The following is a 12,918-nucleotide window of genomic DNA, read 5'->3' as shown; positions in this document are numbered from 1 at the left end:
AGCAGTCAGCTAATCTCAGCCCAGGGTGTCACCACAAGGTATTTTATCTGCAATTCATGCAAATTCAAATGCATTTACTAGCATATGTAAATTATATGCAGATGGTGTGGGGATATCTAAAAATAGGAAGAGGTAAACTCTCCTAACAAAGGTCAGTCTTTTTTAAAATTCATGAGATGGCAGCTTGTGATGAGAACATGCTGCAGAGAAAGTGGGGATTCAGGGGAATTTGCTGGAAAATCTCCAGTAGTCAAGTGTTCTTCTCAATTTCTTCAAGCTTTTTAAGGTACAAAATGATTCACCACAACTCCCCAAAGCAGGACACATCCTCGAGACCCCACACCCTTCTTAGGGTAGGAAAAGGCTTCTGATGTCCTTGGGCTCAGTCTTTCCCTCCTACAGAGAATCTTGCACAGCCCACATTTCCAGAGCATTCTCTGGGGCCATCATTTAAATATAAAAATATCAGGAAAATGTCTGTTAGTTATGTGATTCCAACCTCAAAGAGTCCGTATCTCCACATAGATGTGAAAATTAACTCCTGCCCTCTGTGAATTAGACTAAGACTTTACCTTATTTTTTAATTATTACCACCTTAATAACGTCCATTCCTTTGACAATTTTATATAATTTCCCAAAACACTTATTTACACTATAACCACTTGGTTCTCATTCAATTTTCTTTTACAGTTATTAATACACATTAGAATTGAGAACCAGAAGTGTTTGAGAACTAGAATTGTTGAGAACTAGAATTGTTTGAGACCCTAGCTGTGTCGTCCCCATGTGAACCACTGATCAGAACACCTGAAACCTTCCTTTTTTTTTTTTTTTCTTCTTCTTCTTTTTTTTAATGATAAAGCTTTCCCAGTCATATGTCTACCCTTGGGTCTCCTCAAGTGTTGGTAGCTGAGTCTCTTCCTATAGCAAGCTCTGAATAAATAGCCCCTAGATTCATTTATTTCCATAGAACAAATACCACTGTGAAGTCAGACCTATACAATCATTTTCTGTAATAAAAGATCTCTGTTACTTGTTCAAAGTCACATGTACACAAGGTGTTGGTGACCTTTGTGGCCCAATCCCCTCTCTGTGGAGAAACAGCTCAGACTACCAGCACTTGGTAGAACCAAGCTACTGAATATTTACTGAACACAGTAGTGCAGCATTCCAGTGATTACGGTTTTCCCAAGGTAGTAAAGCTACTAAAGCATGGGCTCAACACAGTAATTAATTTCTCATCTACTTGACCACAGATTAATTTAGCTACGCAGGTAAATAGATGCTGCAGGAATAAATGAGCTCAAATTCTGTCACCCGGTGACATTAAGCATTTTACTCCACCTCTCTCGACTTTTGCTCTGAATGTGGGTTGCTGTGAGCAGTAATTGAGAAAACATCCAGATGTGTTAATTTTATTAGCATTGCTTACACTACATTCAAATATAGTCAAGTAGCAACTGCACAGACTTATAGGTTTTTTTGGTTAAGTCAGCCAGGGACATTGAGATACTAACGTGACAAGGGAGGCTCTGATAAGATGCTTCTCCAAGTCCACAGATAACAGTGAACGACAAGGCTGAAACTGGTACACAGGTCTCATCCAAAAGCAGGACCTTTTTTTTTTTCTTCTTTTACTCTATCACCTTGCCTTCTTTGGTGACCTATGTTATGAGAACTAATCAAATATATTCTGACCGAAAAGACCTATTTTCTGCCTTTCCACCTTTTATTGAGGATTGTAACTGAAATGCACACCTACTGCTGATATTAAACACACATACTTAAGTCAATTGGAACAACAGGCTTCTACTGTAATTAACCGAATTGCTCAAACATAAAAATTATGACGTCCTTTTCAGCTAGTAATAAAAAAGAAATTCTAACTGTAGTCCCTTAACTTAGACAGTGTTTGATCTGAATAGGAAGACAACCAATATCTAAATAATATCTTGTTAATATTAAAATGAACAATTAGCCAGTCTGTAGTTTGATTATATTTTCAGCCTATTCTTCTAGTATCTATACAGGGAGTGAGATAAGCAAAACATGGCTCTTTTTCTCCTGAGTTTGCCTTCTTTTTCAGCATCTAACATGAGTGTCCATTGGCTGAATGCACTTGAAAGGTCTCGCATGTCTTCTCTATAGCTCTGAATAATACACATAATGCACTGCTCACATTGACCTCTCAAGGTCTTCATGCTCTAAATTTTATGTATTTCAGGGCATAAAGAAACAAGAGAAAATAGAAAGATCCAAGGCAGAGGTTAGAGGAAAAGAGAAAGATAAATAAATATACCTGTCTGGAAACTCTGCTCAAATGCTTAATCCATTATTTAAAAAGGATACTTATCTTTCCCTTACTGCCATTTCCATCTGCTTTAGAGGCCTCAGGAATTTGCGAGTTTGTTTTTGAAATAAGAAATTTAAATTGAAGCACCTATCAATTATTCATGTCAATAGTGCACTCGGTTTGCATAAATTATACCCAAACCTCATTTTAACCTATAGCATCTATCAGCCCTTTATTGAAACTGTTACTGAGAACCCCAAGAGACCATGTCCCCAAATCCTGGAAGAGAACACACCAAAATCAACAAAGAACAAAGGGGTCTGAAGATTGCATTATCATGATTCTAATCCCTAGAATAATTAATGCAGTTTTATAAAAATTAATACTTTATACTTCAAGCGACAGGTGTATAGGAATTCTATATTAGATAACTATTTTTTGTATTTGTCAGGTCTCATTAAAAAATACAAAGCCATTAACACAACTCCTATGAATCTAGTGATTTTCTTTCTTGGAAGAGTCTGGACATTTTTTCTTTTAGTCTACCAAAGATACCAGGCTAAAAAACTAACATACCTATCAATCAGGGCCGATCAGGAAACACTGGACTTTTTTATACTGGGTAACATGAGAAAAATTTACTCAAGGGACTTAACATAAAGATGCAGGCAGGATTTGGGGAAACCAATAGGGAATAGTGTGGTGTTCTAAATCAGAAACACTGGAAAACCCCTACATCTAAGGAACCATGGGGAATGAGTGGTTATTGAAGCCCATAAAGGATAGCCCTCAAGAAGTCAGCCTTAGGGCCACCTGACAGTAATTATGATCTTCAGGTATCCAGCTAGTCCCCAGTGGTCCAATAAGGAGGGGGCAGAGAATAAATACTCCTTCTTCACTCCTCGGTATCCCAATAATCTCCTGCTTGAGACTTCCATTGGCCAAACCCAATGGGAAGCCAGAGGACAAGGGAGTCTATTAATACAGTCCTTAGAGGTCAGGTTTCTGGGATACATAGCAGGGAGGAGGGTCAAAAAAAAAAAAAAAGATATTCAGCACAAAAATCCAGTATATATATATCGTACCTTTTGAATAGTTACTATTTTAGGATACATTTCACAAATTCATCTATATGAGCAATCAAGGTTGATAGTCTTCTAATTACTGTAAGACCAAACAGACATTTTATACCCCAAACTAAACTGGAAATCTTCTCAGTATCTCTTCTTGCCTCTTGCCTCTCTACTCTCTACCTTGGTAAATGCGACCCTGTGTAGAACAGGAAGGGTTTTATAAAAGCAGGAAATTCACAGGTGCTTTGATAACTCACCGGAGGGTATCCAGCTCAGATGATGGAGGTGAGAGAAGGCATCACAGGGGAAGTGGCAGGAGTTGAAGGGGGAGGAGGGACCACACAGGTGCAGATGGGGGGAAGGTTGTAGAGTTGCAGCACATTAAGGGAACTTCACAAGTCCCGCAGGGCTGATAAATAAAGGGGGAGAGCAGGGGACATGCAGGGCAGAGCAGGCTTAATAATGAGGGAGGAGTGGGCAACAGAGCATCTTGTACTTTCAACAAAATGTCAAGACATTAAAGGGTTTTTTTAATTTATATATTTTTATATATTTTATTTATATATTTACATATATTTTTAGATTTTTATTTATATATCACTCGGGCAGCGGGATGGGGTGAGCCTGGAGACAGGGAAACCATTTAGGAGATTTTACAAGGATGCTGGTGGGAGAAGGGACAAACCAACAGACAGCTGGAGTGGAGGGATGGATGGGGGTGTGTGCATCTTGGGTGAGCTACTAAAGAGGAGGACTAACATGCTGAGGAAGGCAGGGCTATGACCAAGGGCTGGGGAGGGCTGGCTGGCTTCTGGGCTGAGAGAGGCCTTTTCCTGTTGTATTCCAACTTTGTGTGAGGCCCCAGACCCCAGCCACTTTCCAGAATCTATAAGATGGGTCAAAAATGTTACTTATCTCAAAGTATTGTATTATGACCCCATATGACAGAAGCTGATTTTCTAAAATATTTGTTGTACGTTCTTTCCTGACATAGAATGTATACCTGCATATGAAAAGGGTCAGGTATTTTTCACAACTACCTTCTCTAGATACATTAAGCCTCTAGCATGTAGTCATTGCCATGTGAATTCATTTGATAACCACTGATTAAGTAACTACTGTGTAGTCTATCATAATGCTATTTTGTAAAAGGACTAGAGGAAAAATGTTGGAAATACTTGGAAAAATAAATCGGCCACTGATACTGGCCCTTCTTGTCTTTGGCAGATTTTTTTCTGACCTATTTAGCTATAGGATAATTTTATCTGAAGTGTTTGGCTAAATCCTGGGTATAAAGAAATAAGGCTCCCATGGAAAAATGTTTATTCAGGTTCTCTGCCTATTTTTTTTTTTTAATTCCATTAGTTGTCTTTTTGGTGTTGAGTTGTATAAGTTCTTTATATTTTTTTGATATCTACCCTTTATTGGATACATCATTTGCAAATATCTTCTCCCATTAAATAGGTTGCCCTTTTGTTTTGTTGATGGTTTCCTTTGCTATGCAAAATTTTTTATTTTGGGATAGTCCCAATAGTTCAATTTTGCCTTTGTTTCCCTGGCCTTGGGAGACATACCTAGAAAAATGTCATTACGGCCGATGTCAGAGAAATTACTGTTTATGTTTTTGTCTAGGAATTTTATGGTTCCAGGTACCACGTGTGGGTCCATTTTGAGTTTATTGTTGTGTTTCATTCTTTTGCACGTGGTTGTCCAATTCCCCCACTACCATTTGTTGAAGAGACTGTCTTCTTCCCACTGTATATTCTTGCCTCCTATGTCATTGGTTAATTGGCCATAAAAGCGTGGGTTTATTTCTGGGCTCTCTGTTCTGTTCCATTGGTCTATGTGTCCCTTTTTGTGCCAGTACCATGTGGTTTTGATTACTGCAGCTTTGTAGTATATCTTGAAATCTGGGATTGTGATACCTCCAGCTTTGTTCTTTTTCAAGATTGCTTTGGCTATTTTGGGTTTTTTGTTTTTTGTAGTTCCATACAAATTTTAGGATTATTTGGTTTTAGTTCTGTGAAAAATGTTGGTATTTTGATAGGGATGGCATTAAATCTGTAGATTGCTTTGAGAAGACATACATATGGCCAAAGACACATGAAAACATGCTCACTATCACAAATCATTGGGGAAACACAAATTAAAGCCACAATGAAATATTACTTTATACCTGTCAGAATGGCTAAAATCAAAAAGACAAGAAATACCAAGTGTTGGTGAGGATGTGGAGAAACAGGAACCCTTGTGCACTGTTGGTGGGAATGCAAACTGGTGCAGCCACTGTGGAAAACAGTATGGAGGTTCCTCAAAAAAATTAAAAATCAAATTACCGTATGATCCAGTAATTGCACTACTATTTACCCAAAGAAAATGAAAACACTAATTCGAAAAGATACATGCACTGCTATGTCTATTGAAGCATTATCCACAATAGCCAAGATACAGAAGCAGCCCAAGAGTCCACTGATGCATGGATGACAAGATGTGATACATGTACACACACACACACACACACACACACACACACACAGAGGAATATTATCCAGCCATAAAAAAGAATGAAATCTTACTATTTGCAACAACTTAGATGGACCTGGATGGTGACTGCATTGTTCTAGGCTTAAAATAGAAAATGCTTCCCTACAAATGAAAGAGTCTCCTGGCATTTCATACCACTACTCCTATTTCTGATAAATGAATTATTGATGTCTGAGTTAGAGCTTCCCTTCCCTAGGTTCACACACACACACACACACACACACACAGAGGAATATTATCCAGCCATAAAAAAGAATGAAATCTTACTATCTGCAACAACTTAGATGGACCTGGATGGTATTACGCTGAGTGAAATAAGTCAGAGGAAGAAAAATACCTTATGATTTCACTCATGTGGAATTTAAGAAACAAAAGAACAAAGAAAAAAAGAAACAAACAAAAAGCCAGACTCTTAAATACTGAGAACAAACTGGTGGTTGCCAAAGGGGAGGTGGGTAAGGGGATAGGTGAAATAGATACATGGAATTAAGAGTACACTCCTATTGATGAGCACTGAAAAATGTATAGAATTGTTGAATCGTTACAGTGTACACTTGAAACTAATATAATACTGTGTGTTAATTATACTTGAGTAAAAAATTTAAATAAATAAGGTTTCTACCTGTTAAGGTTATGGATCTCAAGATAAGGTCATTGATCTAAGTTTTTTTTTCCTCTAGAATGGAGTTAAAATATTTTCTCTATAGTTAGAAAACATTTGTTACAATCATTGGCTTTGTTTTGGAACACTATCTACTGAAAACAGTCCCCATCTGCAGGGATGAGAAAGAGAAGGCCACGTGCACTTTGGTTTCTACAACATGGCGACATACATTCTTAAAACCAGAAATGACATGTGCCAGGAGACTAAAGAATCAGAAAAAAAATGTGCTTCCATCTACCCTGCTTAAATCTTCCTGAAAATAGAGATCAGAAAGAAAAATGAAAAAAATGAATTCCTTTTGAAAAATGAGTCTTTAACTTATGGATTGGTTCATTTTCAAAAGGAATTAGATTCTGGGCCCACATATCGCCCATTCAAGATATAATGTGTGCTCTCACCTCCCACTAAATATGTTGCTATGACTTTTAAATGGAGGGAACATTTAACAAGAAGCAACCTAGGGAAGGGAAGCTCTAACTCAGACATCAATAATTCATTTATCAGAAACAGGAGTAGTGGTATGAAATGCCAGGAGACTCTTTCATTTGTAGGGAGGCATTTTCTATTTTAAGCCTAGAACAATGCAGTCACCTTTATTCGACAAGCTAATATGAATGGAGACAAAGCCGAACAGAAGGACAGCTTTTATGGTCTCCTCCACTGAGGCTATTTCTTTATGCACCTGTTATGTGGGGGACATGAAAAAATGACAAAAAAGAAATTTTGGGGGCACCTGGGTGGCTCAGTCGTTAAGTGTCTGCCTTCAGCTCAGGTCATGATCTCAGGGTCCTGGGATCGAGCCCCGCATCGGGCTCCCTGCTCGGTGGGAAGCCTGCTTCTCCCTCTCCCACTCCCCCCTGCTTGTGTTCCCTCTCTCGCTGTGTCTCTATCAAATAAATAAATAAAATCTTAAAAAAAGGAATTTTTATAACTTTTGTACTTCTGCAGTGATTTCTGTCACCCCAAAGTTTTAGCACTAGAAATGTAATCATGTCAGTCTAAGAGAGATGATTGGCATGGAGTTTTGAGGGTGCTTTCTCTCGTAGTACTAAAACCCACCACGCATTAAAGTTTCTCAAGTCATCTACCAATTAAATCCATTAGTTCGGAGCCCAACTTATTTCATCCCCGTGCCCCCCAAGCATTTAGTGCAGAGCCATTCACAAAGTAGGGTCTCAGTGAGTACCTGTGGAATGAATGAACAGACGTAGCTAAGCAGGAAATAATTCCAGACACACTCTCAAGCCTACTGGTCAGATCATACAAAGAGGAGGTTTTCGCAGAGCAGACACCTGAGCCGCTTCATTCTGACGAGGATTAGAAATTTCTCCCCTTCACTCTCTTGCATCAAATTCAAAGACTCGTGGCTCTGCTCGAGGAGATGGGGAAACAGAACTGCAGAAAAGCAGATTTACTGACTCATTTACTGAATGAGTCACAGCTCTCCACCTAAAGCAGCAGAAAAACCTACCGAAACCTCTAACCTTGGAAATAAACAAAGACCTCTAAGTCTTACATTACATTTGAAATGTTCATAGGCACATCTATTTTGAGATGATTGTGATTTTTAATTATTTATCAAGAACCAGAAAGAGGAATAGAACACATAATTATAATAACAGCTGTAATTATAATTATAAATTATCTAGCACCTAATATGTAGTCCGTCGTATGTTTGGTGTTTTAGGTATTTTACTGCTAACCTTGGGAAGTATTATTGTAGTAATTTTAGAGATTAAGACAACAACAACAACAACAAAGCTTTAGTCAAAGTTCAGAGTACTCAGGCCCGAAGATTATAAAGCTAATTAAGGAGAACCAAAACTAACCGTCAACTCTTCTGAACTACAAACCCACTGCTAATTTCCTGATGCCACGTGACTTCTATTCAAACAGAATTATCTCGCTTAAAGACAGATCCATCAATCACATCTATAATTACGGTCTAATGAGCAGAGAGGCTATCTTAACCCCAAATGCCTGAATACATGGCTTGTGTCTGGCCCAGAAAACATCAGGCGGCACTCCTGAGAGGAGCTAAAGGGTAATCTGTTGCCCCAGGTCACGCTCATAAAACAGAGGTAGGGAATGCTGCTGTTGTACCTCTGGAAATGCCATATTTCACTGTCAAGACTACAAACGCAAGCACGTATCTAGAACAATGCCTGTGTGCTCCAATAACAAACCCACACCGCACTCAGTGAACCATGGACGGTACTTAGAAGGGGTTAAAACAGGACACACCAGAATACGCCACAGTGAGCAGGACTATGGCAATGCTTCTCAAGAACAGGTCTCGGGGAGAGCCAGGTTTGAAAGGAATACCTGCAAAGGATATGGTTTTTTTTTTTTAAAGGCAGCCTGTAAAAAGCCATCAAAGCCAACACTCAAAGAGCTTAAGAGCTTAAGCACAGCCTCTGTGGTTAGCGATGTTAGTCACATGTCCGACACGCCCTGGAAAACAGTCACCGTCACCACCGAGAGTTTGATTGCAAAAACTCGCCACACGTGAATTCAGACAGCACTGCCTACAGGGTATGATATGTTTCTGGTTTCTACCTATAGCCCCTCTTGCCCCTCGATATCCTGCCCCCAAATACTTCGGGTGTTACCATGATCTTTCCTGTAGCTTTCCTGTCCCTCTTTGCTCTCTACAGATGTTGATGGAATAAATCAAACTGATGGATATAGTATCGTACAGATCTCCTATATGCTTGCCTCAAAAACACAAATTTCTTCCGATACCATTGATGTATTGGAGATCACTGTAAGCATAATGTGAAATTTACATGTGTTGATGCACAATTTTATCCTAGGAACTCTAAGTGAATGTAGGAAATGCATCGCCATGGGAATACACAAAACCCACACAGCTACACGCCCGAAGAGCACCACGGTCCACACCTGTCCACGTCTGCCGCTGCTACTCCCTGATTTCGAGTACCTCACCTTCCACCTTCAGTAACTGGCAAGTTGCCTTGATCCCAAAGGCCATCCTGGGCGGGGGGTGTCCTCCACTCTGCTTAATTTTCCCCTCGCCTCTCAACTGATTCATTTTCCCCCCTATTCTTTGTTCTTTTTCAAAATTTTCATCTTTTTTCCACTCTTTTTTTCTCTTGCAAACAGAGCGGCATGCATTCACATGTACAAGCAGACGTAATGTGCACACAATTCCACAAGCAAACTTCGGGTGTTTTTCAAGATAAAGTGGCGCATTTATTATAATTTTACATATTTCATAACCACTTAACATGGATACAACTGGGCTATTTTTTTTAAATAGGTCCCTACCATTTTGTGTGTGTGCATCACTGATGAAGTTTTTGAGCGCTGAGCTCAAATTTCACTGTCTTATTACTTGGTGGTTTTAGATTTTGCAGAGTGCAAGTGTTTTTAGGAAGGCTATGTCGCACTATAGCAGAATGAACTGTATATCGAAATTTATCAGTGGCGACTTTTTGGTATTGAAGCTTCAAGATTCTTCATCAGTGTTTCAGGCTAGTTCATAAATTAGGTTAAATACATTAGCTCACATTGTCTCAAATTATGACCCTTGATGTGAAATTCACTATAACTTTAAGCAGTGTAATCTGGACAGCAATGGCCAAGACTGAAAGAAAATTATCCAGTTTAATTTAGGTCCCTTTCTTTTTTTGTTTAGAAGGCTCTGAAAAATTCTATCGAAATCAATTTATGCATTAATGCTTTCACCATTGAATCTGATCTGTAACATTTACCGAATTATTAGCAAACAGCATGCTTTCCACAGTAACTTTTTTGAGGCTTCTTTGTGGATGGTGAAAAGAGGGGGGAAAAAAAAAGAAGAAAAAAACCCATGTGCAGTCACAATTATCTAGGTCAGATGGTTTTATCTAAACTTATTGACTTAATCAAATCATACTCGCTAAGAAATTTTTTCCTAAAGAAAAACACAGGCTGGAAATAGCATGTAATAAATGGGCAAAACACCTCTTTTTGCTACTTCTGAGATTCCAGACTAAAACATGTAAGTAAAAATCGAAATGATAGCATTTAAATCACAGCATTATCCTGGAGGCGTTTTGGAGTAAAAGGAAAAAAGCTAATGTGATCTAGAGATTAGAAATATCTCCTAATCCTTTAAAGAATCTGGGTCATGGGGCGCCTGGGTGGCTCAGTCGGTTAAGCGGCTGCCTTCGGCTCAGGTCATGATCCCAGGGTCCTGGGATCGAGCCCCACGTCCGGCTCCCTGCTCAGCAGAGAGCCTGCTTCTCCCTCTCCCTCTGCCTGCCACTCTGCCTACTTGTGCTCTCTCTCTCTCTGTCAAATAAATAAATAAAATCTTTTAAAAAAAAAAAAAAGAATCTGGGTCATCTTAAGCAAGAAAAACCATTCCCATTTATTTTCTGAAGGATGTTAAGATATTCCACGGTATCAAATGGATGTGCATTTTCATCTGCTCTCACAAGAACTACTGTACTAACTGGAGAGTGGAAAAGTGGTTAAATGGGTTTCTATGGCTCTTGAATGTGAAGATAAGAAAGGTAATAGGTTCTGTACGTGGCAAACCTTATAGGTATTTCACGTGTATTAGTAGAAAATACAATCACTACAGAAGAACAAAGCGGCTAATAAGAAAGCCCCTGGCAGAGACTTCAAGCACAGGGGTCAATGAAATTTGTTGAAATTTAACAGAATAAAGTAACTCTTTTGGCGTACACATTGTTTTGCCTTTCCCTTTAGCACCCCATCCCCCAAAATGGGTCACCGGCCAATTACCTCATGAGGGGCAATACTCCCCAGCTGTGCCCTCAAGATATGGAAATGCTGAGTCATTCCCCAGGGTTCTCTCTGCGACCATTCTTACCATGGAGACCACCCCTTTTTATTACCCAGAAGCTTCAGTGAAAAGACACCTGTTCACCCTGGAGCAAATTTATGGATCATTTGTTACCAAGGCTTTCTAAGAAAATACTTCCCTCAGCAAGAGGAGAAAACAAAAATCCTTGGCAGCCACAGGCCAGCCCCCGCTCCGCTGGGCCTTACTTGTTCTCGTTGCTTGCGTCGTAACGAGGCATTGGGTCCAGGTCATTCCCATTCACGTCACAACTCGCCAGAGCATCCTACGGCCACAGAGGAGTGAGCAAGAGGAGGAGACAGACATTTAGTAATTAGCCATTAACCTGGAGCCACATGCATTCTTAAACACATTTCCGCAAGAGAGTAATTAGATTAAATAATACATTCATGGTTCGGTGGCATCAGGAGGCCTTGTTCAGTAATAATCACTGTTGTATTTTTCTCCTTAAGGTGAAAAAACACTCTCCACAGACCAAGGAAGAACCCAGACCATTCTTGCCAACATATTTTCCCTCATCTCTGGAACTGACCTCGCGTTCAATGCCTCTGAAGAGGTCCCCAGTGACCACCTTTTCGGTGCAGTATTCTTGGACTCTCTAGAAGCAAAGTGATTTATTTTCCAGGGATTCTCTCTCTATTCCTTACTTCATTTCTGGAGTGTGTAAATTCCTTATGATTCAAAGATTTTTGAAGATAATTCACAAACAACTGGCAAGCCAATTAAAAATCAGTATTAGAAATTTATTATATTAGGTATCGTGGTATCTCTATCAGGCAATAGCTGTCTGGTTTCAGATGTTGTATCTACTATAAAAGAGTCTGTAATTCAGACTTTTTACTAATACCCAATGATCCTCTGTCCCAACCAAAATAATGAACAAAGTTTTATTCTAGGTCAAGCCTTCAAAATGAGGGAAAAGCATCTCTGAAGCCAAAGCTGGATCTGTCTGCTTTTAAAAGTGATTGTGAAACATCTCCAAATTTCTACATTTCTTTCTTTTGATTTTCTAAATTTCTGAAAAGAAATTACTGGCTCATATCTTTACTCCAATTTATATCACAGTAGGTAGAACTAATTTAGACTGTTTTGTGTTTTCTGACACTTTAGGGTAATTCCTGATTTCAGTTTTAGTGAAAGCCAACGTGTTTTCTAGCTTTATCAAAGACTCTTGTTTCTGAAAATAATGTGTAGTACATAGAGTCTGATGTCTGGAGAAATTATGCAAAATACACGGGACATATAAAGGTGGTAGGTAAGTCCCTGCTTCTCCTATAAAGGCGGCCCCACAGCCTCCCATACTGGTCACTAGAGCATGAATGGTGTCTATCTAGTATAACTGACTAATTTTACTTATAAGGAAACAGAGGCCCAAGACAGGCTAAGTAACTTGGCCAAAGGCATGAAGCAAACCAGCTTGTGGAACCAAGATTGGAACCCAGGCCATATGCCCCCTGACCCCATCCAATGTGCTCTTCCCTATACTTCACCAGCTCCAACATCAGGA

At 39.3% G+C, this 12,918-nt stretch overlaps 1 protein-coding gene across 3 annotated transcripts in view; it reads right to left on the bottom strand.

Moving 5' to 3' along the window:
- The window catches only part of PCSK5 (proprotein convertase subtilisin/kexin type 5), a 456,955-nt gene that overhangs the window by 318,109 nt on the left and 125,928 nt on the right, over window positions 1-12,918 (bottom strand). For all 3 annotated transcript variants that reach the window (XM_032427639.1, XM_032427640.1, XM_032427641.1), the window contains exon 5: window positions 11,600-11,676. In XM_032427639.1, coding sequence (XP_032283530.1) covers window positions 11,600-11,676 — 77 coding nt within the window. The remainder of the gene's footprint in view (window positions 1-11,599; window positions 11,677-12,918) is intronic.

Source organism: Phoca vitulina, unplaced genomic scaffold (genome assembly GCF_004348235.1).
Source record: "Phoca vitulina isolate PV1807 unplaced genomic scaffold, GSC_HSeal_1.0 scaffold37, whole genome shotgun sequence".
In the NCBI taxonomy this organism is placed as follows: Eukaryota; Metazoa; Chordata; class Mammalia; order Carnivora; family Phocidae; genus Phoca; species Phoca vitulina.
Note: the sequence above shows the minus strand (reverse complement) of the source record. Positions and strands in the feature narration are given on the sequence as shown.